The 22,943-nt window shown below is 43.3% G+C and overlaps 2 protein-coding genes across 8 annotated transcripts in view; both read right to left on the minus strand.

Annotated features, from left to right (window-relative positions):
* PHKA2 (phosphorylase kinase regulatory subunit alpha 2) overlaps positions 1 to 15,828 on the minus strand; it is an 81,788-nt gene extending 65,960 nt beyond the window's left edge. For 3 of the 4 annotated variants that reach the window (XM_029240346.1, XM_029240348.1, XM_029240345.1), the window contains exon 1: positions 15,125 to 15,825. In XM_029240346.1, coding sequence (XP_029096179.1) covers positions 15,125 to 15,202 — 78 coding nt within the window. In that variant the 5' untranslated portion in view covers positions 15,203 to 15,825. Of the gene's footprint in view, positions 1 to 15,124 lie in introns of all 4 variants that reach the window. The other variant, XR_003796345.1, reaches the window with a different exon arrangement.
* Positions 15,829 to 20,359: 4,531 nt separating this feature from the next.
* Positions 20,360 to 22,943, minus strand: part of ADGRG2 (adhesion G protein-coupled receptor G2) — a 71,044-nt gene continuing 68,460 nt past the window's right edge. For all 4 annotated transcript variants that reach the window (XM_029240994.1, XM_029240995.1, XM_029240993.1 and 1 more), the window contains one exon: positions 20,360 to 22,110. In XM_029240994.1, the coding sequence (XP_029096827.1) occupies positions 21,926 to 22,110 (185 nt within the window). In that variant the 3' untranslated portion in view covers positions 20,360 to 21,925. The remainder of the gene's footprint in view (positions 22,111 to 22,943) is intronic.

A 22,943-nucleotide genomic window follows, 5' to 3' on the forward strand; every position in this document is an offset into this window, starting at 1 on the left:
AACAGATGAATGGATAAAGAAGATGGGTGGTGTGTGTGTGTGTGTGTGTGTGTGTGTATACACAGACAATGGAATACTACTCTCCCATAAAAAAGAATGAAATAATGCCATTTGCAGCAACATGGATGGACTTAGAGATTATCATACTAAGTAAGTCAGAAGAGAAAGACAAATACCACGTATCACTTGCATGTGGAATCTAAAATATGATACAAATGAACTTGTTTACAAAATAGAAACAGACTCACAGACATAGAAAATAAACTTATGGTTACCAGAAGGAAAAGGAGGTGGGGAGGGATAAATTAGGAGTTTGGAATGAGCAGATACAAACTACTATATATATAATAGATAAACAACAAGGTCCTGTTGTATAGCACAGGGAACTATATTCAATATCCTGTAATAAACCATAATGGAAAAGAATATAAAAAAGAATATGTATATATATAACTGAATCACTTTGCTGTACACCAGAAACACAACATTGTAAATCAAGTATACTTCAATAAATAAATAAATGAAAATTTAAAGTATAGAAAAACTAATGCCAGTACTGTTAACAGGGGCATAGAGCCACTTGAATCCTCACACACTGTTGGTGGGAATGCAAAATAGTGCTGCCATTCTAGAAAAGAGTTTGGTGATTTCTAATGAAGTTAAACAGACACTTACCCTATGACCCAGCAAACCTGCTCCTAGGTATTTACCCTAGAGAAATGCAAACCTCTACATGCATGTTTAAAGCAGCTCGATCCATAACTGCCAGAAACTGTAAATAACTCAAATTTCCTTCAACGGGTGAATGGATAAACACACTGTGATATGTCCATATAATGAATACTACTTGGCAATGAAAAAGAACAAACTACTGATACACACGACAACTTGGATGAATCTCGGGGGCATTATACTAAGTGAAAGAAGCCTCTCTCAAAGGTTACATACCATATGATTCCACTTACATGACAATCTTGAAAAGACAAAACTATAGTGACACGGAACAAATCAGCAGTTTCTAGAGATTAGGGTTGGGTGGGATGTGTGACTATAAAGAGGCAGCAGGAGGGAGATTTTTTAGTCGAAGGAACTGCTTTGTATTTTGATTATGGTGGTGGTTATGTGACTCTATACACGTTTTAAAATTCATAGAACTGTAGTCTTTCTTTAGGAAACTCTGAAGAAGCATGAATCTTGGGAATGATTCAAACAGGTGGTAAATCCTCATTTTTGCTTTATAAGTAGAAAAGTGGGTAAAACAGGGAAGCTGCTTCAAGCATAGGAAATGGCTTATCCCTAGATTCAGAGATGAGATGGGTTAAACAGAGAATGGTAAACTCAAAGGACAGAGGTGAAGTTTAAGGAGGCAGAAGTTAGGGCAGTGAATTTCAGTGAGGGTAACGGTACAGTGGTACAAGATGACCGAAGAAGACAGTGTACATGGCTCCCTAGGGTGGTGGGTGTGTAGTTTAAAAACATATATTCAATGTTAAAATTATCAACCTGAAAAATAAAAATAATAAAAGCTCAAGTCTTCGTCATATACGCTCAAGAAACAACACTTATACAATCTTCTTGGTTGGTGGCAATACCAAGATGATACTGAGAGCAATCAGGGGATGGGGAGGATTAACAACAGAAGAGAGCAGCGATGTTGAAAAGGTGGCATCCACTGCTCCTAAGAGGGCGTGTGCATGTGAGAGGAGGGGCAGGTAAGGGCTGCAATGTGGATGCTGACCCAGAACAGCAGAACACTTAAGGACTTAGAAAACAGGTTGAAACGAAACTAGACAGAATTCAACAAGAATTTATTTATTGGGCTTACGTGTTCAATAAATGTCTGCTTAACTAATTTTAGTAGCAATCACTCCCACACATTTGAGATGACTCAGCTCCCTTTACACATACACTCCCACTGCCAGGGCCCCAACAACTCTTTAAACAGAACCTCTTCTCTTTTTTCCAAATCACCCCCCCACTCCCCCATCCCAGCAGCTACCCTTTGACCCAGCCACATCTTGCCCCAGTATTTAGGTACAAGAAATTTCAACTATACAACACTGCCTGCAAGTTTTAACAACGAATGACCTACGAACAGCATGTGAGTGGATACCAAAAAATCAAGGCTATGTTAATGGAAGTAGAGTTTTCAGAACAAGGGAAATGAGCGTCTCACTGAACTGCCAGCCTGGCAGAGCACACGTGGCATACTGTCACTGCCAAACACCATGTTTGAAAAGGGATATTCCCTACCTGGAACATACCCAGAAGTTGATCAGGGCTATGAAGAGGCTGAGAGCCACAGCTCATGAAGGGAGAATAGGGTGTTTAGAGAAGGTTTAAGGGAGAGCAAGTTAGCATCTTCAAATTGCTGAAAGGTTGTCCTCTGAAAGAGGGATTTGATTTTTTTGGCTATTCAACTCAAGTCAGATTTCAACTCAACATAAGAGCTTCCTAACATTTAGAATTTTCCAAATAGAATGGACAGGGTTGTACGTAATGTGAGCTCAGTCTCTGGTATTATTTGTGCAGAAGGTCCCTGAAGGCCGTTCCTCAAGGGAGGCACGGAACATAATGCAGTGTTTAAGGCCACAGCCCCCACACTGTGTAAGATACACCTGGGTTCAAATCTGCTTTGCCACTTATTAGCTATGTGATCTTGAGCGAATTACTTAACTTCTCTGGCCCTTGGTTTCCTTTTGTATAAAAAGAAGGGTTCGAAGCAGACTGGAGACCATGGGTCGGGACCCCTCGGGCCCTTTATTTCATCCCTATTCTAATGGAAACCACTGTTGCCTCTGCCTATCCAGTAACTGTTACCCCTTTTCTGGTAATGGCCTATAATTTCCCCTGCTCTGATTCAGTGTGGTTCTGGGGAGGGGAGGCAGGGTTGATCCCATAACTGCCTGACCCCTGGCCACAGCCCCAGCTGCAGGGAAGGACGTGTGACCCAGCCTGGCCAACCTAGGCACAGTTCAGGGATGTGCACACGACCCAAGCTGGACCAACTGAGAGCCATTCACAGTCAGGACTTTCTCTGGGGGCACTATAGGAAAAGCTTTCTTTCTACAGAGGGCACCAATCTGAAAGACTATAACCTGGAGCTGCCAAGGGACCACTTCTGCCACCACTTGAGATGAGCCTGCCAGAGAATAAAGCCCACTCTGAGTCAAACAGGGCCAAGTAATACAAAGAGGTATACTTGATCATTTGAGCTCCTAAATCCAGCCATGCCTGAATCTAGCCCAGTCCCTTGGGATTTTCAGTTATTTGAGCAATAAATTCTCTTTTGTGCTTAAAGGCCATTTGAGGTGGGTTTGTGTCAGTTACATCTGAAAGAATCCTGACAGATACAACTACAAATGCCTATTAACTAGCCACAGTGAACTAGATACCGTAAAAACATTTGATGCTATTAAAGAAATCTAAGATTGAGGCAATATTAAGGCAAAATACATAAGCTAGATGGTAGCACCAAACTACTTAATTTAACATTTTGCAGTTCAATTTCTAGCTGGAGGGCACACAGATGGATGCTGTCATCTACCCACCAAAAACGGCACAGAGAGGATAGATTCCTTCTTCCCCTCCCTCCGTCCCCAAAGAAAATCGGAATAGCTCCTTACTGATCTCTCTTTCTCTAGTACTGCTTTCCTTCCAATCCATCCTCCACAGAGGGAGGTCACTGAAAGACCTAGAATCTCAAGCCTTCACTGCCCTGCTCAGAATTCTCCGACCCTACAAGATAGAACCGAAGTCCCTTGGGCAGCCATACAAGGCTCATCATGTGCTGGCTCTTCCTCTCACATCCCGCCTCATCACCCGTCGCTCCCTCCTTAGCTCCCCAGAAAACCCCAATTAGTATTTCCTGCACATGCTCTGCTCTCGCACTTCTGGGCCTGTGCACACACTCTTCTCCCCGCCTGTAATGCTCTCCAGCAAACGCCTCTCCTTCACATGCTCCCTCCTCCATGAAGCCTTCCTGAAGCTCCCTTTCCTATGCTCCAAGGGACAGAGGTGAGAGGCCTCCAGCTAACTCTTACCCTTAGACCTCTTTCCTTTGGATTAAGAATCGCTAAGTGCATCCCACCAACTTGCTCAGTTCCAAGGGAGGATACTGTTCAATTATTCAAATGCAATGCCCAAAAGAAACTAGGATAAATGTTGAAAATACATGATTACTCCCCCAGGCCCCTGTTCCCTACCGCCCCTGTGCTGGTAAAGCAAAAAATAGAATGTGAGAATTTCTATTACAAAAACTCCAAAAACTGGTTAAATTCATTTGTTGTATGGGAATTTTGTTCTAGCAACTGTTTGAAATGTTAAAGGAGATGGGGAAGGGCAATGCCTTGGACTTGGGAGAGGTTTTTTAAAGTGGGAATGACAGCAGCATTGGTTTTAAAATGACTGCATCTGTAATTGAGACTACTGGTTGTGTGAGTAACCTTTCTTTTTTCCATTACTTATTTATTATTTACTTTTTAATAGATTTATTTTATTTATTTATTTTTAGCTGCGTTGGGTCTTCATTGCTGCACGCGGGCTTTCTCTAGTTGCGGCGAGCGGGGGCTACTCTTTGTTGCGGTGTGCAGGCTTCTCACTGCGGTGGCTTCTCTTGTTGCAGAGCACAGGCTGTAGGTACACGGGCTTCAGTAGTTGTGGATCGCGGGCTCTAGAGCGCAGGCTCAGTAGTTGTGGCGCACGGGCCTCAGTAGTTGTGGCTTGCGGGCTCTAGAGCGCAGGCTCAGTATTTGTGGCTCACGGGCTTAGCCGCTCTGCGGCATGTGGGATCTTCCCGGACCAGGGCTCGAACCCATGTCCCCTGCACTGGCAGGCGGATTCTTAACCACTGTGCCACCAGGGAAGCCCCTTTTCCATTAGTTTAAAAGATAGGTTTTGGGCTTCCCTGGTGGCGCAGTGGTTGAGAGTCCGCCTGCCGATGCAGGGGACACAGGTTCGTGCCCCGGTCCGGGAAGATCCCACGTGCCGCGGAGCGGCTGGGCCCGTGAGCCATGGCTGCTGAGCCTGCGCGTCCGGAGCCTGTGCTCCGCAATGGGAGAGGCCACAACAGTGAGAGGCCCGCGCACCGCAAAAAAAAAAAAAAAAGATAGTTTTGCATAATTTGATATGTAAACCTCAAGCTTTCAGAGAATAATGTTGAAAATTTAAGCTCTAACATGCAGCAGCCTCATGCTTTCCCTAAGGAGATCACAGGTGTGCAATTTTCACTTGCAAATGATGTCTTTTTCTAAATTGCTGCCGATTAGATTTCCCCCTCTGGGTTCACAAATAAAGCACAGGCTGCAAGCTGCCCTGGGCCGACGCATCTGTATCATCTCATACGACTGAGTGATGGCTTACAGGGAAACAAACTGGGTCGGAGGCCAAGCGCTGCAGGCATCCACTTCATTTTAGCTTTGTTCTAGCTTCGTTCCAGATCCCAGTGCTCATCTTAAAACTTTCAAACTTCACAGAAACCGTTCTGGGCCCCTTAGCTACAATCAAATGTGCAAGTGACTTTACCACTCTTTTAGAAGATTTTAGTTCTTTGACTCTCTTGCCAATTCCTTAGCTTGAGTTATCAGTCCTTAGCCTGGGTTGTGGAAACTTACAGAACACATTCAAACTCAGTAGGGCTGTCAGAATCCTCCCGGCCACGCCTGAAGTCCGAGGTATCAAGGGATTACTGGGTGCCACACTAGTAACCTTTCACCTGAACAGGAAAATTGCAAATGTCACCATTCGATATTTTCAATGACTTTTATTCCATCAGGTTCGGGTTCAGAGCATGGTGGCATCACACCTGTCACTCTGCCTCTGGGCTCTCCGGGAGTCCATAGATGGGCTTTGTGGGGGCAGGGAGCTGGAGGTCCTTAGACTCCTGGAACTTTTATGTGAGCATTTTTCCCAGGAGAAGATAAGATATTCAGCCATCATCAAATTCTCAAATGGGTCTGTAACCCATTTGATTAAGGAACACTTCTCTAAATGTACTTTATTAACATTATGCTCTCCCTATTATGAGGCAGATGTGATATTTACTTCACTCTATTAGTGAATAACTTTATTTCACAGCAATCTGGTATGTCTAAAGTATTTATCTCTACTCTTTGGCCTGTTTCCAACAAGATGGAGCACTTATCACGGGGCTGTCAGCTCACCAAAAGGATGACCTTGAAAAAGGTCCCCTCAACTCCCTTGGCTGGAATTCTTCAACTGTAAAAGGAGATTAGGTGATCTACATGACCTTTTGGATCCCTGCGAAACTTGGGAGAGATTTCCCTCGTACGAGTCTATTATGGTCCTTCATTTGTAAATGGAAGATTCAAGGACTTTTTTCATTGAATTACTCTAATGTTTTTATCTGGCACTAAAATATTTAAAGGCTGTCCTGAAAAGAGCACAGCAAAAGCCCCCCTCCTGGCTGCATCTAAAAAGAACTGAAGTGGGAGATGGCAGAAGGCAGGGCTGGGGTTGATACTAGGTTATCTATCAAGCGCTCTCTTTCTTGAATCTTCGACACACAGACCAGACAACCATCTGTCAGACAGTCCCTTTCTGACTATGGACGAAAAATGTCATTTCTGCCCTTTTTGGACTCAGTGCTGCCCGGAATGCTTGTGTATGCCCTGGCCCACAACAGTTCTCATTCCCATCTTGACTATTAAATAAATTCCTGCTAGATTAAACTGAACTAAGGACAACGGATAGGTTGCAGCAACTTTGGCCCAGTCTCTTTTTACGGACATACAATTAGGTTCTAAGAACCCCCAAATGATGGTTGTATGGTAGAGGTCTGATGAATAATAACAAGAGCAGTGGTCATTTGTTAACTGCACATACTACAGCACATAGACTATATGGTTTAAGCATTTTATTTCATTCATTTATTCATTCAATCAACAACTGTTTTTAAAATCTCTACAACTGCCAGACACTAAGTGCTAAGGACAAAATGGTAATTAAAAAGAAATCCTTGGTCCTGTGCAGCGGACTTTATAGCCTAGCAGGAATTCATTCATTTTAAGTCACACAAATAGATATAAAATTCCAACTCGGTTAAGTGCAGCAAAGGGAATGTGTGTCATGCTGTGAGGGCATCAAGGAGGGAGGGGAGGGAGGGCTCCCCTGGTGGAGCCGGGGTGGAACGGAGGTTAAGATGTTACCCAGAGTGAGGGTGCAGCAGGAGGGCATACCTGCTTTGGAGAAGACCACTTTGGCTGCAGTCAGGAGAAATACCGGGAGGGGACTGAGAGTGGCTGCAGAGAGACAACAGGCTGGGAAGCTACTACCGCGGTAGAGACTGGCAAGGTTGGCAGCTTAGACAAGGAGCGCGGTGACGGTAGAGCGGAGCAGAAGCAGCAGCTGGATTCGAGAGAGGTTCAGGAGATAGAATCAGCAGAGCTTGGTGATGGAATAGATACAGGTGGGAAAGGAAGAAAGAAGGGGCCAAAAAGACTCCTGGGTTGCTGACTTGGGGCTCCAAATGGGTGGTGGTACCCAGATTTGTTGGGAAAGATCAAGAGTTTGCTGTTGGGCATGAGAGATTGGGGGTGGTTTTCTCTCATTTTCTCCCTCCTGGTATGGCTCTTGACAAAGAAGCCACGTTTTCAAGTCAGCTGAGCCAGCTGTTAAGCATTTACCAGCACACCACTGATGATGAGTGAGAAGCTGGTGAGCTAGGCTGCAGCTGGACTGCAAAGTTTGATAGAACTCTGCATTTTATTCTAGGAGTGACGAAAGCCATGGCAAGTTGTAGGCAGGAGAGCAGTGTAGTCTGGTGCCTGATGTAAGGTTGCTTACTGCTGGGGAGGAGGGGCCAAGAGTGGAAGCAAGGAACTAATCAGGAGGCTAGAGGGGCAGTCCAGGCATGAGATGATGGTGGCCTGGACTCGGGTGGGGGCAGTGGACAGGGATAGAAGTGGGTGGAGCGCAGAGAGATTTTGGTGATCTAATTCATTAGGACATTCTCTCACTTTTTGGTGGGGCATGAGGGAAAAGAAGAAATCCAAGCTGACTCCTGGGTTACTCCTAGACTATGTTTATTAATATGGCCTTAATTTTTACAACTTAATAAAATGTCGAACATATAGGAAAGCAGAGAGAACAATATAACCAATACCCATCACTCAGATCCAACAAATGAAAGCATCCCACCATGAAGAACGGTACAAATTCCTTCCTTTTTTAAAAAAGAAATAAAATGTTACAGATAAAGTTGAAGGCTGTTTTTCCTTTATTAATATGGTAAGTTATATTAATAGATTTTCTTAAAGAAAATTTCCTGGTGTTACTGAGATAAACTTTACTTGATTATGCTGTATTTTTAATACATTGCTGGCTTCATTTTATTAATAATTTACTTTATATTTTTGCATCAATATTTATAAGTGAATTTCCTCCATAAATAATATTTCTCATTACGTCTTGTTTGACTATGGTATCTTGGGATATTGGCCACATAAAAGGAGTTGGTAGTTATCCCTCTTTATCTTTTATCTGAAACAGTTTATTTAAGATAGGGGTTATCTGTTAATCTCTTGCCCCTCTCTCACTGCATTGTAGTCACCACGCAAAAACCCAAGCTCTGGTTAAATCTGACTCTTTGCCTACCACTGGGGGTGCACCTGCGCAGCTGGAAAAAAAAACACAGCCATACTGGTTGAACTTGCTTGAAATTAATGACCTTTAATGCTGTCCAACAATCATACTAGAAATCCCTGGACCATCCATTCCCTTCTTCTCCTAAAGGACAATTTCAAACCTTCTCCCCTCTCCTCAAACCTCTGATAACTCCTCTCCAACTTCACTCTCGGCTAATGACGGTGCCTTGTGTTTCACTGAGAAAGCAGAAGCAATCAAAAGAGAACACTGAGCCTGCGTACCCTGCCTTCCCTCTTGTTTTGATGAATAAACTACCTCTGCTCCAGTAATTCCCACTCTCACTCTTGCATTATCAGTTTTTCCCTATCTACTGGATCATTTCTACCAGATATATAATTTCTCAAGTAAACCCCTCTCAAGCTCACATCTCCACCCAACCACTGCTCTCCTTTACAGCAGACTCTTCAAAAGAATCGTTTCAATGCAATCTTTAGCTCTTGTTCTTCCCTTCTCGAGCTCCCCTCAACCAATTTCTGCCTCTAATACTCACATAAACTGCATGACAAGATCACCAACAACTTCCACACCGCTAAATCTAATGGTCACTTCTCAGTCTTGTTGCTACTTGTCTTTGACCCATTATTAGTCTTTCCCCCATCTGATACTCCTCCTTGAATCACTTTCCTCACTTGGCTTCTAGGATGACAACCACCCTTGGCTGGTTTTCCTCCTTCCTCATCTGCTGCTTCTCAGTCTCCCTTGGTGTTCCCTCCTCATCTTCCGGACCTCTCCATTTTTGGAAAGCTCCTCTTTAAATGTCATCTCTTCTCTGTTTAACTCACTCCTGTGATCTCATCCAGTCTCATTATCTTTCATTACATATATGTGTACCAACAGCTCCAAGGTTTTCATCTCCAGCCCTAACCTCTCCCCTGACTTCTACACTCATATATTCAACTGCCTATTTACCATTTCCACTTGGATGTCTAATGGTCACCTCGAAATTAATAAAACTCCTATCTTCCCCCAGAAACTTGCTCCTCCACAATCTTCCCCATCTCAGTAAAAGGCAATTCCATCCTACCAGTTACTCAAGCCAAAAATCTTGGAGTCATTCTTGACTTTTTTCCATACATCGTACACTCAGTCCACCAGTAAAACTTGTCTCTACCTATGAAATTTTCCCCAAACTCAACCATTCCTATCTGTCTCCACTACAACCACCCTTGTCTGAGCCATCATGCTCCAATTGCAGAAGCTTCCTTAACTGGTCACCCTGTTGTGCATCTTGACACCTTATATTCCATGCAGCCGGTGGAGTGATTCTTTTCAAACATCACTCAGGTGATGCCACTCATCTGCTCAAAGCCCTCTCACGGCTTCCCTTCCCACTCAGAATAAAAGCCAAATTCCTTAGCCTTCAAAGATGAATGAATAAACCTCTAAACGTTCCTTGGTCCTAGTCTATAAACTCATCTTGGACTAGGATTTTTTTCACTCATTCAATTTTCTTTAATGGTTATAGTCTAATTAGGATGTAATTTTTTTCTTGCTTTAACACTGGTAACATTTACCTAGAAAACTGTCATTTACGTTTTCAAATTTACTGCCCAAAATTGTTCATAGTATTTTTCCATTTTCTCCTAATATTGTCTATTTGTCCCTTTTCCCATCCCCCCATCAACCCTGACAGAAGTTTGCCTTTTTATTAGTCTTTTTAAAAAACTAGCTTCTGATTTTGTCAATCTTTATTATTTGTTTTATATTACATTAATTGTTGGTCTTGTCTTTATTATTTCCTTTCATCTATTTCCTTGGGTATACTCTGTTGTCCTTTTCTCAACTTGAGTTCATTAATTTGTAAATCTTTCTTCTTTTCTTATACATTTCAGGATATAAACTTCTCTTTCACATCCCACTTTAGCTATATTCCATAAATTGGTATTTGGAATGCCTTTGTTTTTATTCAGTTCTAAATATTTTATAATTGCCATTATAATTTCTTCTTAGATCCATGACATCATGTGTGTACATATATATATATGTGTGTATATATTCATGACGTACATATCCATTATCTGTTTAAATATATTTAGAAGTGGGCTTAGTAGGATTCCAAACATATTTGGCGGGGAGGGGGGCGTTAGCAGTCATTGTTTATTGCTCTCTAATTTTCTTGCATTTTGGTCAAAAAATGTGGTATGCATAAAGTTGACTCTTCAGTATTTTTTGAGGTTTCCTTTATACCCTAATTTGTCATCAATTTTTGAAAAATATACTTTGCAAGGTTGAAACAAATAAGTATTTTCTACTGGTTGGGCACAGAATTCTACGTATGTATACTTGATCAAGTTTGTTTCTTATGGAAGTGTTCAAATTTTCTATGTCCTAATTATTTCTCTGCTTTATTAGTATCTGAGAGAAGGGTATTTAAAAACTCCCACTGTGCTTATGGATTTGTTAACAATTAAGTCAAGTTTTTCTTTCTACATTTTGAAGCTATGTTGTTAGTATTCTGTGGGTTTAAAACTGCTCTATTTTTTTTGGTGAATTATCCTTTTATCATCGAGTAATAACATTTCTTAATCCCTAATAGAATTCTTTTAAATTTCAAAAGCTTATCTGTCTGATGTTAGTATCAATATAATTACTCCAACTTATTTTTGGTTAGCATTTGCCTAGTATATCTTGTCTCACTAATTACTTTCAAACTTTCAGTATCCTCTGTTTTAGGTTTGTCTCTTATAAATCACATATATCTTTAAATTTTTTTAAAAATTAATTTCCATTATCTGGTTAATTTAAAATTTTACATCTATTGTGATTGCCTTTTTATTAGTCTTTTTAAAAAACTGGCTTTTGGTTTTGTCAATCTTTATTATTTAGCAGTAAGTACATTTGGCAAATGACTAATGGAAAAATTCTCTTTCACAGACACAGGAAAAGGAATTAGTTGATATGCTAGCTGATCTGAACAAAGTATTGCCTCTAACAAAAGAATAATTACGAGTTTGGTATATTTAACACTGATTTCTAACAAGTGAAATCAATGTAACTTGATGTCAACTTAAAAAGCTCAACATCACTAATCATTAGAGAAATGCAAATCAAAACCACAATGAGATACCACCTCACACCTGTCAGAACGGCCATCACCACAAAAAAAAAAAAGACCACAAATAACATGTTGGTGAGGATGTGGAGAAAAGGGAACCCTAGCACACTGCTGGTTGGAGTGTAAATTGGTGCGGCCACTACAGAAAAGAGTATGGACCTCAAAAAACTAAAATCAGAACTACCATATGATCCAGCAATTCCACTCCTGGGTATATATCCAAAGAAAACAGAAACACTAATTTGAAAAGATACATGCACCCCAATGTTCATAGCAGCATTACTTACAATAGCCAAGATATGGAAGCAACCTAAATGTCCATCAACAGATGAACAGATAAAGAAGATGTGGTGTATATATACAATGGAATACTACTCGACCATAAAAAAGAATGAAATTCTGCCATTTGCAACAACATGGATGGACCTAGAGGGTATTAGGCTTAGTGAAATAAGTCAGAGAAAGACAAATACTGTGTTTTATCACTTATATGTGGAATCTAAAAAATAAAGCAAACAAACAAATATAACAAAACAGAAACAGACTCACAGATATGGAGAACAAATTAGTGATTACCAGTGGGGAGAGGGAAGGGGGGAGGGACAAGATAGGGGTAGGGGACTAAGAGGTACAAACTACTATGTATAAAATCAAGAAGCTACAAGGATATATTGTACAGCACGGGGAAATATAGCCCTTATTTTATAATAACTTTCAATGGAATATAACCTATAAAACTATTGAATCACCAAGTTATACACCTGAAACTAATATGGTAAATCAACTATACTTTAAAAAAAAGCCCAACAAATCAGAAAGAGGTCAGCCTTGTACCAGTTGACAATGAAAACTGCCTCATGAACATCTGCCCCTATCTACAGGAGATGGGAAATATAGTATAAACTTTAGAAACCACTCACTCAGAGTCCAGCTCATTCATTTTTTATTGTGGTAAAATATGCATAACATAAAATTACTCATTCATTCTTACACAGTGGATAGGTGACCTGCCTAAGATCACTCAGAAAAGATGACCAGGCCCTAAATGGGTTAGGGCTCTACAGCTGTGAAAACTAGCTGCTGGGGCGGGATGGGTGCGAGGTGGGGGAAAGTGGGAAGGAGTGATTCTACATGTGCAGACTCACGGGATTTTCCAACAGAACCGTACTTGGAGTGTTCTGGTTAAGCAGAAAAGCTTGACTATGCAGTCAGGAAGGGAAAAACAGGGCAAACATGAGGGCTTCTCACGAACTACCCCCAAAATAAATACAACTAAAGGCTCAGACAACTTTTTTTTAATCATTAAAATGTTGGAGAGTAAAGTCCAATGCTGCAGATTTGCTTTAATGGGAAGACAGTTCTTTTGCTCCTGAGGGAAGGTAAGCTTGGATCAATAGCTGGGTCATTAGGATGGCTCAGAGTCTGCAGAACATATTTTATCAACAAGGACTTAAGGGTACTTTTCATGTGCCTGGGGCACTGCTTGATGCAAAAGGAATGAAACTGATGAGGTCTCTGTGCTTAAGGATCTCACAGAATCCATGAGGAGACATAATTATGTTCAAAGACCAGAAAGCAATTAGTAGCTGTATCAAGGCCTTCAGGAAAAAGAGCATCCTGGGCCAGGGTGGTGAGGCGAGGACTTGTGGCCTGGATATGTGTGGCCTATATCAAAATCATAACACCATCAACAGCACTCACTATTTGCTAACTGCCTACTTGGGCGGGGGGCAGGCAACATACTGGGCAGTAATCACAGGTGTTTATATCCTCATTTTACAGATAAGGGCATAGTCTCAGAGAGGCTGGGAAACGGTTACACCTGTAGTTGAAGGAAGAGCTAGAGATTCAAACCCAGGTGTGACACAAGAACCAAGCTTGATCAGTTCTCCTTAAAGCCCCTTCCATCACAGTAATGAAGGGCCAGGATTTTCAACTTGGATTTTTAAAACACTTTGTAGAAGTAATTATAATATATTCCAAAGAGGAAGGCAAAAAAAAAAAAAATCACCCCCACTTGCCTGCCTACTTCTTCTTCAGTTCTTAGCTTGAACATCGTCTCTTCCAGGACTCCTCCCTGCTCCCCAAACTGGGCTAAGCTCCCAAAATAAGAACCACAGTCCTTCATGTGCAATTTCAAAAGCCAATATGCTCTGAAAATTTAAAGTGTTTTCATAATTTTGCAGCAAGCTCGTTTGGTAGCAAAAGGTGACCTGATGTGAAACTACTTTCAGTCTTTACTTTTCCTACTCAGTGTGAATCTTCATATTCCAATGTGGAAAATAATAATGTGTTTGATTAAGGGTGCTGCCTAGACTTCACTGCAGTTACTAGAGAATATATATGTATTTTACCTTCCTAAAATCCAAACACTGCTGACTTGCAAACCACATCTGACCCCAGGAGTTTCAGACAAGGGACTCTGGACCTATTCCCTACGCATAAATCTGACTGCACTACAAGTATTTATTCTTCTTTGTAGGCCCAGCACCTGACAGAGTGACTTGCACATAATAGGTACACAATAAATATTTCCTGAATGAAGAAACAAGGCTGTGAAATTGGCTATAGGGAAAAGGGTCAGTGGCTTGGGAGTGACCATGGCTCCCAAGTTGAAGGCCAGGCCTCTACCCTGGAAGGCCACTTCCTTCTCTGAGCTCCTATAAATAATTGCTGTTGATGGAGGGCAAGCAACATAGCTGTTGTCTTCACTAGGAATAAAAATAGTCCAGTGGCCTTACATGATGGGCCCAGACATAACTTTAGCCGGGTAATACAAAACAGGAGACATTCCATACCTCAGACTACATGGGCAGCTTCGAAGATCCCCTCCAACTTGGGAGAAAACCTGCACTGGGTCTACCCCTGCTACCTGCAGTAACCTTTCTGGCCTGCAGTTTTCTCATCTGTAAAATGGCAGCCAGAGTAAGCCCTAAGACCCTCGCAGGTGGGTCTCTAACAAGATAATTCAAGGGCAGAATAGCAGCAGTCGCCACACACCCCGGAGTGGGATGCACACCTCAGGAGTTTCTTCACTCCCGTCTACTGTCCTCGCAGTCCAGAGCTCACCATCCTCATTCAGTGTGCTCTGTCCAACCTACACACACCTCCTTCCATCCAAAAGCAGCAGTCAATACACAAAGACGCATTTTGTACCCAGGGCACCCAGGGGGCTCCTTCTATCTTTGATCCCAAACAGCGGTCAAAGAATCCTGTGCAGTGTAGCCGCACAGCCCTTAGGTCCCCTGGCTCGTAAAGTGGACGGCGTGGGGAGTAACCATCGGCCAGCAAGGACCGGATTTAAAGAGGAAATTTCCTCTTAACTGCAAAGTCTCAGGACACGAGAGGGGGCTGGGTAGGAGAATAAGTGCCTCGAGATGGTAGTTCGGGGTGGTCCCTCCTTACCTGGTAACACAGGATTGTCTGCTGCACCAGCCGCGCGTATCCGTCTAAGCGGACCCCGGAATTGCTCCGGCTCCTCATCTCCGCGTTGCTCCGGGGCCTCGGCGTTCGACCTGCTACAAGGAGGTGGGACGCCCGGGCTGCGGCCGCCGAGCGGGCCCGGTTCCCAAGCACTCACAAGCCTCGGTCAGTTCTCGAGATGGAGCCCGGCGTTACGAGGTAGGGACTTTTTTAAACGACAGAACCAAACTATGATTGGAAAGCAAGCCAACTAGAGCTTCTTACTGCTGAGAGGCGCGGAGGAAGAGAAAGGGGCTGGCGCTATGGCTGCCCCGCCTTGACCAGGTCCGTAGCGCTCCCGACGCTCGCGGGTCTCTCGCGGCCCCGCGAGAGAAGTGGGGAACTGGGTTCCGGGCGTGGGGCGACGATGCCCCCGCCGAGCCTTTTTTGTCTTCGGGCTGTCGTGAGACGGCCTCGGGGCCGGCCGCGAACTCTATACGACCCGCCTGCCGCAGCAGACTCACAGCCCAGTCCCCGGCCGCGCCCCCGCCGCGGAACGGAACCCTCCGAGTCGCGGCCAGTGGGGGAAGGAAAACGAGGTGGCCCCCGAGAGCAGCGGGGAACTTGGCTCCGGGCGGAAAGGTTTGCCTCTCTCAGCCCCTTACCTCCCGGCCGGCCGTCGACCTCAGCGGGGGCTGTTGAAATAGGTCCTTCCGTCGCGGGCATCTGGACGCCCCGGGCCCGCCCCCGGACCCGCCCCCGGACCCGCCCCCGGCGCGGAGCCGAATCCGCGGAGCCGGGCCTGAGGCCCAGAACACGCCTAACACGCTCTGTCGCTGGCGGCCCCGCCCAGCCCTGAGATGAGCTTACAACCCCATCCCTGGCCCCGCCCTCTAGCACCGCCCCTAGATCCGCCGTCGCGGAGCAGAAAGCTCGCAGTTGCGGAGATAAAGGACTGACTCCGGGCGGGGGATAAGGCTGCCTTCCTAAGCGGCCGTGGGGAGGGCCCCAGAATGGGCTGCCAACCTTCGCCAGAGGTGGGAGAAATAGGTCCGCCCACTGCGGCTGCCTGGGCGCCCCTCCGTGGACCATAATAGTAGCTCTGCCCCTGGCGCGTCTGCGCCCACGAGCGGAAGTAGAGTAGTGGGGCCCAGGGGGGAAGAGGAGAGGGGGCGACTGGGGCAGAGCAGGGTCCCCCAGCTGCCCCCCGCGCCTGCGGCCTCGCCACTAGTCACCTGGCAGAAGCTCACCGAGCCTGGCCTGCAGTCCATCTCCAGACCTGCAACTTGAAACTCGACATTACAGTTTCTCGTGGCCTATCATTACCCACAGTGTTTACAGTCTTCTGCCCACTATTCATTTTCCACCAAAATCTGGTCCCATATTAATTCCAGAGAACAGCTCAGCTAATATCCTTAACTCAAGCCCTTTGCTAGTCTCCATGCACTTACTGTATGCTTGACCCAGTAGGCCTCCTCCTCCTTGCCTATCTGAAGCTTGTCTTTGCTTTAAGGGCCTGCTCGGCTCTTCTCTATTAGCCCTCCCCATTCTCTGAATTCCCATAACAATTTCTTTAGTAAGAACTTAGGTCTTGGAGTCAGTTCAAATTGAGTTCAAATTCCAGTTCTGCCATTTACAAGTGGTGCGAGCTTTGGGATGTTTTAGCTGTTTGATATTCAATGTTCTCATCTGTAAAATGGGGATAATAATAGCACCTACCTCCTAGGGTGGCTTTGAACAAGAGGGTGAATATAAAGCACTCAGCACCATGCTTGGCTCATAGGAAAGTACTTCATGAATCACAGCTGGTTCCGTCATCATTTGACAACAATGTACTGCTCATATTGTTTTCACGTGAGGCATGTTTTTCTAACTGGATTGTAAGTTACTCATTGAAACAGTTTTGGTATCTCCTACCGTACCTGGTACAGTGTTGAGCATGTAGTTGTAGCTCAATTGGTACTGAATGAATGAATGAATGAAAGAAAATAAGTCATGTTCAGCTGGGTCCCTTATGTATCATCCTTAACCAAGTTCATTTTCAAAATTCCATAACATAAATCTGTGTCACTCGACTAAAGCACCAAACCCATTATCTCACTTTTTGTTTTCTTACTATTGGCTCTTAAATAATGCAGCAATCCACGTGATGTGCCTCCATGCAAAATTTGCTATGGTCTAGGGGTAAATAAAACTAGACATTAAGTTATCACCATTAAATCTCTTGGAATGTGAATATGTACTCTTACAGAACTCTCACATATACTGTAACTAAAAGCTGGGATTATTGCTTCCTTTCATTACTGCCTTTGTTCACAGTGAGTAGTTCTTCAAGAGTCCATTTTGTAGCCATGGGGGAAAATAACTGATGACCTTTACATATTACCTGACACTTCCATCCAGGATAGAAACATTTTCAGTCTCTTGATCTCTTTGTAAATTCTGCTACACACATATACCTCTTTTGGTGCATAGCCAGCCTACATTCTTAGGCTTTGGTCTATGCTTTAATGTATATTATCATATAAGCTGTATTTTTCAATAAGCTTGAAATTCAGGAATAAAACCAAAAAGAAGGAAGGCTATTACTTTTTTAGCTTTTAAATCTCCAAGCAAATTTCAGTGATTCTTTTTGGACTACAAGCTCTGCTATATAAAAATCAGACTCATATCTTAGATTTCTATGTCCCTGAGATATAAAACCTCCATATCTTGGTCCCTATATCCATGAAAACGTTCTCTGGTTGTGTCCCAATAGAAACCCATCTCCGAGTCATTTCTCAAATGTTTGTTAAGAATCAGATATGGAATGTGATGGGGTATGCTGTTGTTTCTGAAGCTGATTCATGATCTTTATAAAGATGAAAGTCTGAAATTAGACCCTTAGGTAGCACCATGTATAACTTCTCTGACCCCAACCAGAGGGTCTGCCCCTTGTCCTGCCATGGGGGGCTTCTGCCAAGGAAGTTCCCAGGGAGCCACATGTCAGCATCCAAGGTGGAAACCAACAAATGTTTCTCTTGGAGGGTTCAGGTCTTTGACTCTAAAGAAAAGCACACCATCTTTGACACAGAAGAGAGGGTCCGTTTTGAATTAATTTGCTGAAAATAGCCAATTTGCCAAATAATTTCTATGACAATTTAATTTTAGTTGACTGGAGATAATTTTGTTTTTTATCACAATATTTTAAAGAATGCTGAATATATCTCTGCTCCAGCTTCCTGCAGCTAGTTTGAGACTGAGAGGTAAAGAGAGAAACGCCAGGGAGCATAAGATTTCTTCACAGCGAGGTATAGATCTATAAATATTTTATTTATTATTTTTTTTAATTTATTTTGGACTGCACTGGGTCTTCGTCGCCGCGCTCAGGCTTTCTCTAGTTGTGGTAAGCGGGGGCTACTCTTCATTGCAGTGCACGGGCTTCTCATTGTGGTGGCTTCTCTTGTTGCACAGCACGGGCTCTAGGCACTTGGGCTTCAGTAATTGTGGCTCGCGGGCTCTGGAGTGTAGGCTCGGGAGTTGTGGTGCACGGGCTTAGTTGCTCCGCGGCATGTGGGATCTTCCCGGACCAGGGCTCGAACCCGTGTCCCCTACATTGACAGGCGGATTCTCAACCACTGCGCCACCAGGGAAGTCCTATAAATATATTTAAAAGAACACATTCTGGAAGAATGTATTCAATTTTTGTCCACCCCAACTTTTTTTTTTTTTTTTTTTTTTTTGCAGTACGTGGGCCTCTCACTGTTGTGGCCTCTCCCGTTGCGGAGCACAGGCTCCAGACGCGCAGCCTCAGCGGCCATGGCTCACGGGCCCAGCCGCTCAGCGGCATGTGGGATCTTCCCAGACCGGGGCACGAACCTGTGTCCCCTGCATTGGCAGGCGGACTCTCAACCACTGCGCCACCAGGGAAGCCCCACCCCAACTTTTTGATGCTGTACCTAGAGACTAAGGTGAAAAGAAAAAAGAATATACTGCTAAGAATTCTTCCCGTTCAAGATGATGTTCTTATGTCCACTCAGTCTTATCTTTCTCCTGTCCGTCCTTCAGACTCCAACCGCAGTAGCGAGGAGCTGAAGCAGAGAAAAACTCAATAGTCCTTAAAATGCTCTTATGGAGACAAAGTGACAACGCACTAGTCCATTTGATAAATTGCTTGTTCAGTAAATTAGCTCTTTGTGGAAATGACCTTCAACAAACTAACCTGCCTCCTAGGTGACCTCGTTAGACACAACCCAGTATCTCCAATGAAGACATTTCACCCTTTTTACTGAGAACAATCATGATGCTGTTCATTGAAGTTAACAGAGTTACTTTGTGGGATTAATGAATGCAGTGTTTTGGGGGAAAAACAAAACGAAACAAAAAAAATTCTCGAACTGTTCTGAGAAAATACTCCTTCAAATACTGGCCACTGTTGTGATACTCCTTGCCTCCTCATATTGCCACCACCTTTGTCTCCTTTAGTAGAGTCTCAGATTGTGGGACCAATTTGAAAGCCAAAGGAGGATGCCTCTCAGGAACATTCTCTCTGTCCTGCCCCTTATCTGTCTGAAGTAAAAATACAGACGAGAATTTGGTTTAAGGACTGTAGCCAGACACAAAGCACAATAGGAAAAATAAAGGGTGGGGGGCAGGACCTAAAGGTTGTCAGACATTGTGTATCCTTTTGTGTACACTTTGTTTACATAATCTGCTTTGGGAGATTTGGTTTCTGATATCTCACCCCCAAATCTAGAGTATCTCACCACCTCTCTCATCAAATTAGTACTCAACATCTTTGAGGCAACTGAGCATCGTGGAAGGAGAGATTGCTCAGACACCTCTTGTGGAGTTGAGGCCAGCTTTCCCCATTTGTGGCTCCTATATGCTAATCAGCTCCCCAGAAACCCCAATTCCGATCCTCACCTTCTTGAAATCCTACTGTTTGATGCTGAGGAAGCAGACAGACACTTGGAGGGGATCCAAATCTGGGGCTTGTGTGAGCCAATGTCAACGTGCGTTAAAGAGATAATCTTGAAAGAGCAAGAGGAAAATGAAAAAGAGACCTCAGAAAGCAATCGCGGGAGGCAGGACAATCCTTGCTCCGACTTCACGGTCACAGCGTGCCTGCCGCCTGCCAAAGGATGCTACTGTCGAGTTGCCTTCCTCAGGGTGGTCCTACCGCCTCCAAGCTCCACCACCAGGGAAAGAGATCACAAATGTTTTCCTTTTGTGAAAGTTCTCAAACTTAAAGGGCTTAACTGCAAATTTATTTTGGCAATTTTAACATTTTTGTCAATTTTAACGTATAAATACAAGACAATTAAATAAATCGGAGAAGAAATATTGCAAAGACAAATCAACACTCACAGAAGTGTATTACGTTATTACTGTGGTTAGTCTGGGATACAACATTCACTTGAAATATATGCAAGGGCACCTTGGCGAAAGACCTAACTAAAGGTTTTTGAAATGTTCCTAGTAAGGACATACTTGAGGCACTGCTCAAGCAGTTGTAGGTAGGAAGCAAGATAGACTCGCTATGACTAGGACCAATCAGGGTTTGATACATATGGAAACAATAGCATTGCAGGATAGTTCACTGTTCCCAATAGCTGCTCCCCCTTGTCACTATACACTCATCAAGACAATTCTTTAAAAAAAAATAATTAAAGCTCTGGCTGGGCCAGAGTGTACCAGTCATAGCAATCAACAAAGTACCATGCAGTTGCTTTTTAAAGAACAGCAATATGATTTTTTTTTTTAATGTACATCTCTTTTAAAAAGTAATCCTACTCTACTCCCCTTTTCTGAAAGGCTCTGGGTTTTTGAGAAGTGGCAGTGTATGTATCTCTTCCACATCATGATTCTTCTACCATATGGTCTAGATTACAGTTCCTTCCCTCTCGGTGACCAAGGTATTAAGCTAAACATCTTGGTGCAGCTTCCATAATCTGATGATTAGGGAAGAGGTCAGGAGATGGGTGTCAGTATTGGATGCTATGTACGGTTGTACAGGTGCTACCCTGAACAACGGTGCATCCAAGAGGGTGAGTGGGGCTAAAATATGGCCCTCATTCTGTTTGCCAAATCACGAGCCCATGGGGCTGTGTCTGCCCAGTGGGGGCACCTTTTTCTAACTCACTCCAAGGCACTATATGAGCTAATTGTGGCACTATGTGCTTACATTTTTCCAGTCTGGCTGGCGTCATTATTTCTTGATTTCAGTGAAGTTCCTGTATTTCACATCCCATATAATCTCCAAAAGGAGCTTTAGAGGTCACTGAATCAGCAAGGATTTTCTGAATTATCACATTAGACACAACAACACAACCGTGATTCTACAAAGAAAGAAATTTACACAGTAGAAAATAAATACAAAAATGGAGAAGTAAGATTTTTGACATGTGGGTCACTAGAATTTATCTTATTTACAACAAAGGCATGCACAACGAAACTCCCCAACAGGCTGAAGCCAACAGTGGCTTTATATAATGTTATCAAAGATAACTTAGCATCTTTAACTGGGGCTGGAAATGAACTACTTTGATTTTTTAAAAATGAGTCTTATTCTTAGTGTGTTGTTTAAAACCAGTCTTCTTTTAAAATGAAGGATGAGAAACCAAATCACAAATGTCTAAGAAGCATGGTATAACGTCTTGGTTTCCTCTTCCAATAGCAACCATTGCGCTCAATTAGCTTATGCTCCTCCAGAAGTTGCTGAGTATAAAATTAGTTGATTTTCATACAACTCACATTGTGTAAAAAATAAGATTGGACATTTTCACACTGTCAAGCAACATGCTTTGATTTTAGGGAAAGGAATCACATTTGCTCAATAAAGTGTAAGCTTCCCCGCTTTGAAGTCCTTCTTAGAGCGATACGGTTTTTACCATTGCAGGAATCTTCTTTCTCATTAAACATGTGCTGTTTTCCAGTGAAATCATGGAGGCACACGTCTCCATTCTGAAGACTGAAAGAAAAACCATTCTTCTCGGTAGAAGCATTCGCTGTATGAGGAAAAACAAAATCAGCGTCATAAAGTATCCACAGAAAGCATTTTCAGGGGACAGGAGAAGATGGCGGAAGAGTAGGACGCGGAGATCACCTTCCTCCCTACAGATACGTCAGAAATACACCTACACGTGGAACTGCTCCTATAGAAAGCATTTTCAAAATAAACAAATGTCACTTTATTCTTAAGTATGCACATGTAGAGCATGTCTTTTTTAAAAAATATGTCTGATATATTGTCATATTTTATTTACTTTTCATTCCTTTCCTAAACCACTCAAAGTAAGCAAAACAAATTGGAGAATGATTCAGAAACCAGCTCTCTATGGCAGCTTTTTTTAAATGAAACGGTCAAAATATGAAGCAAAGCAATGTTTTTGATTTTTAAAGGCCCATTTCCTAACTCTGATTGAACATATATTGCCTTCAAGTAGTAGCGTATGTATAATTTAACTTAAGGTAATATTCTGGTCTCTCCCAAAGGTTAACAGAGATCCCTCACAAGGTTCTCAGTTCCCTAAGATTCCTATAAAGTAAAACTTTGTACCAGAGAAACCCAGAGTGACAACAGTCCTGGCAAGAAAAAAAATCATCTCTCATACACTAAACCAGCCCCTCTAACTAAATCAGGATAAGACTGATTCCCAGGAGAAAACAACAGAGTCCAACCTCAGAGTCCAGGCCAGGGAGCAGGTGGGCCTCCCCAACCCCAGGCAGGCCCTGAATTGTGTGTCTGTGTGTGTGGGGGGGGGGGGGGGGGGGGCACAGCTGCTGAGATCCTCTAGCTCCTTGGCACCATCTTTTTGACCGTTACACCATTTGAAGACAA

Source organism: Monodon monoceros, unplaced genomic scaffold, assembly GCF_005190385.1.
Source record: "Monodon monoceros isolate NGI ecotype Baffin Bay Population unplaced genomic scaffold, NGI_Narwhal_1 Super_Scaffold_22, whole genome shotgun sequence".
NCBI classification, from domain to species: domain Eukaryota; kingdom Metazoa; phylum Chordata; class Mammalia; order Artiodactyla; family Monodontidae; genus Monodon; species Monodon monoceros.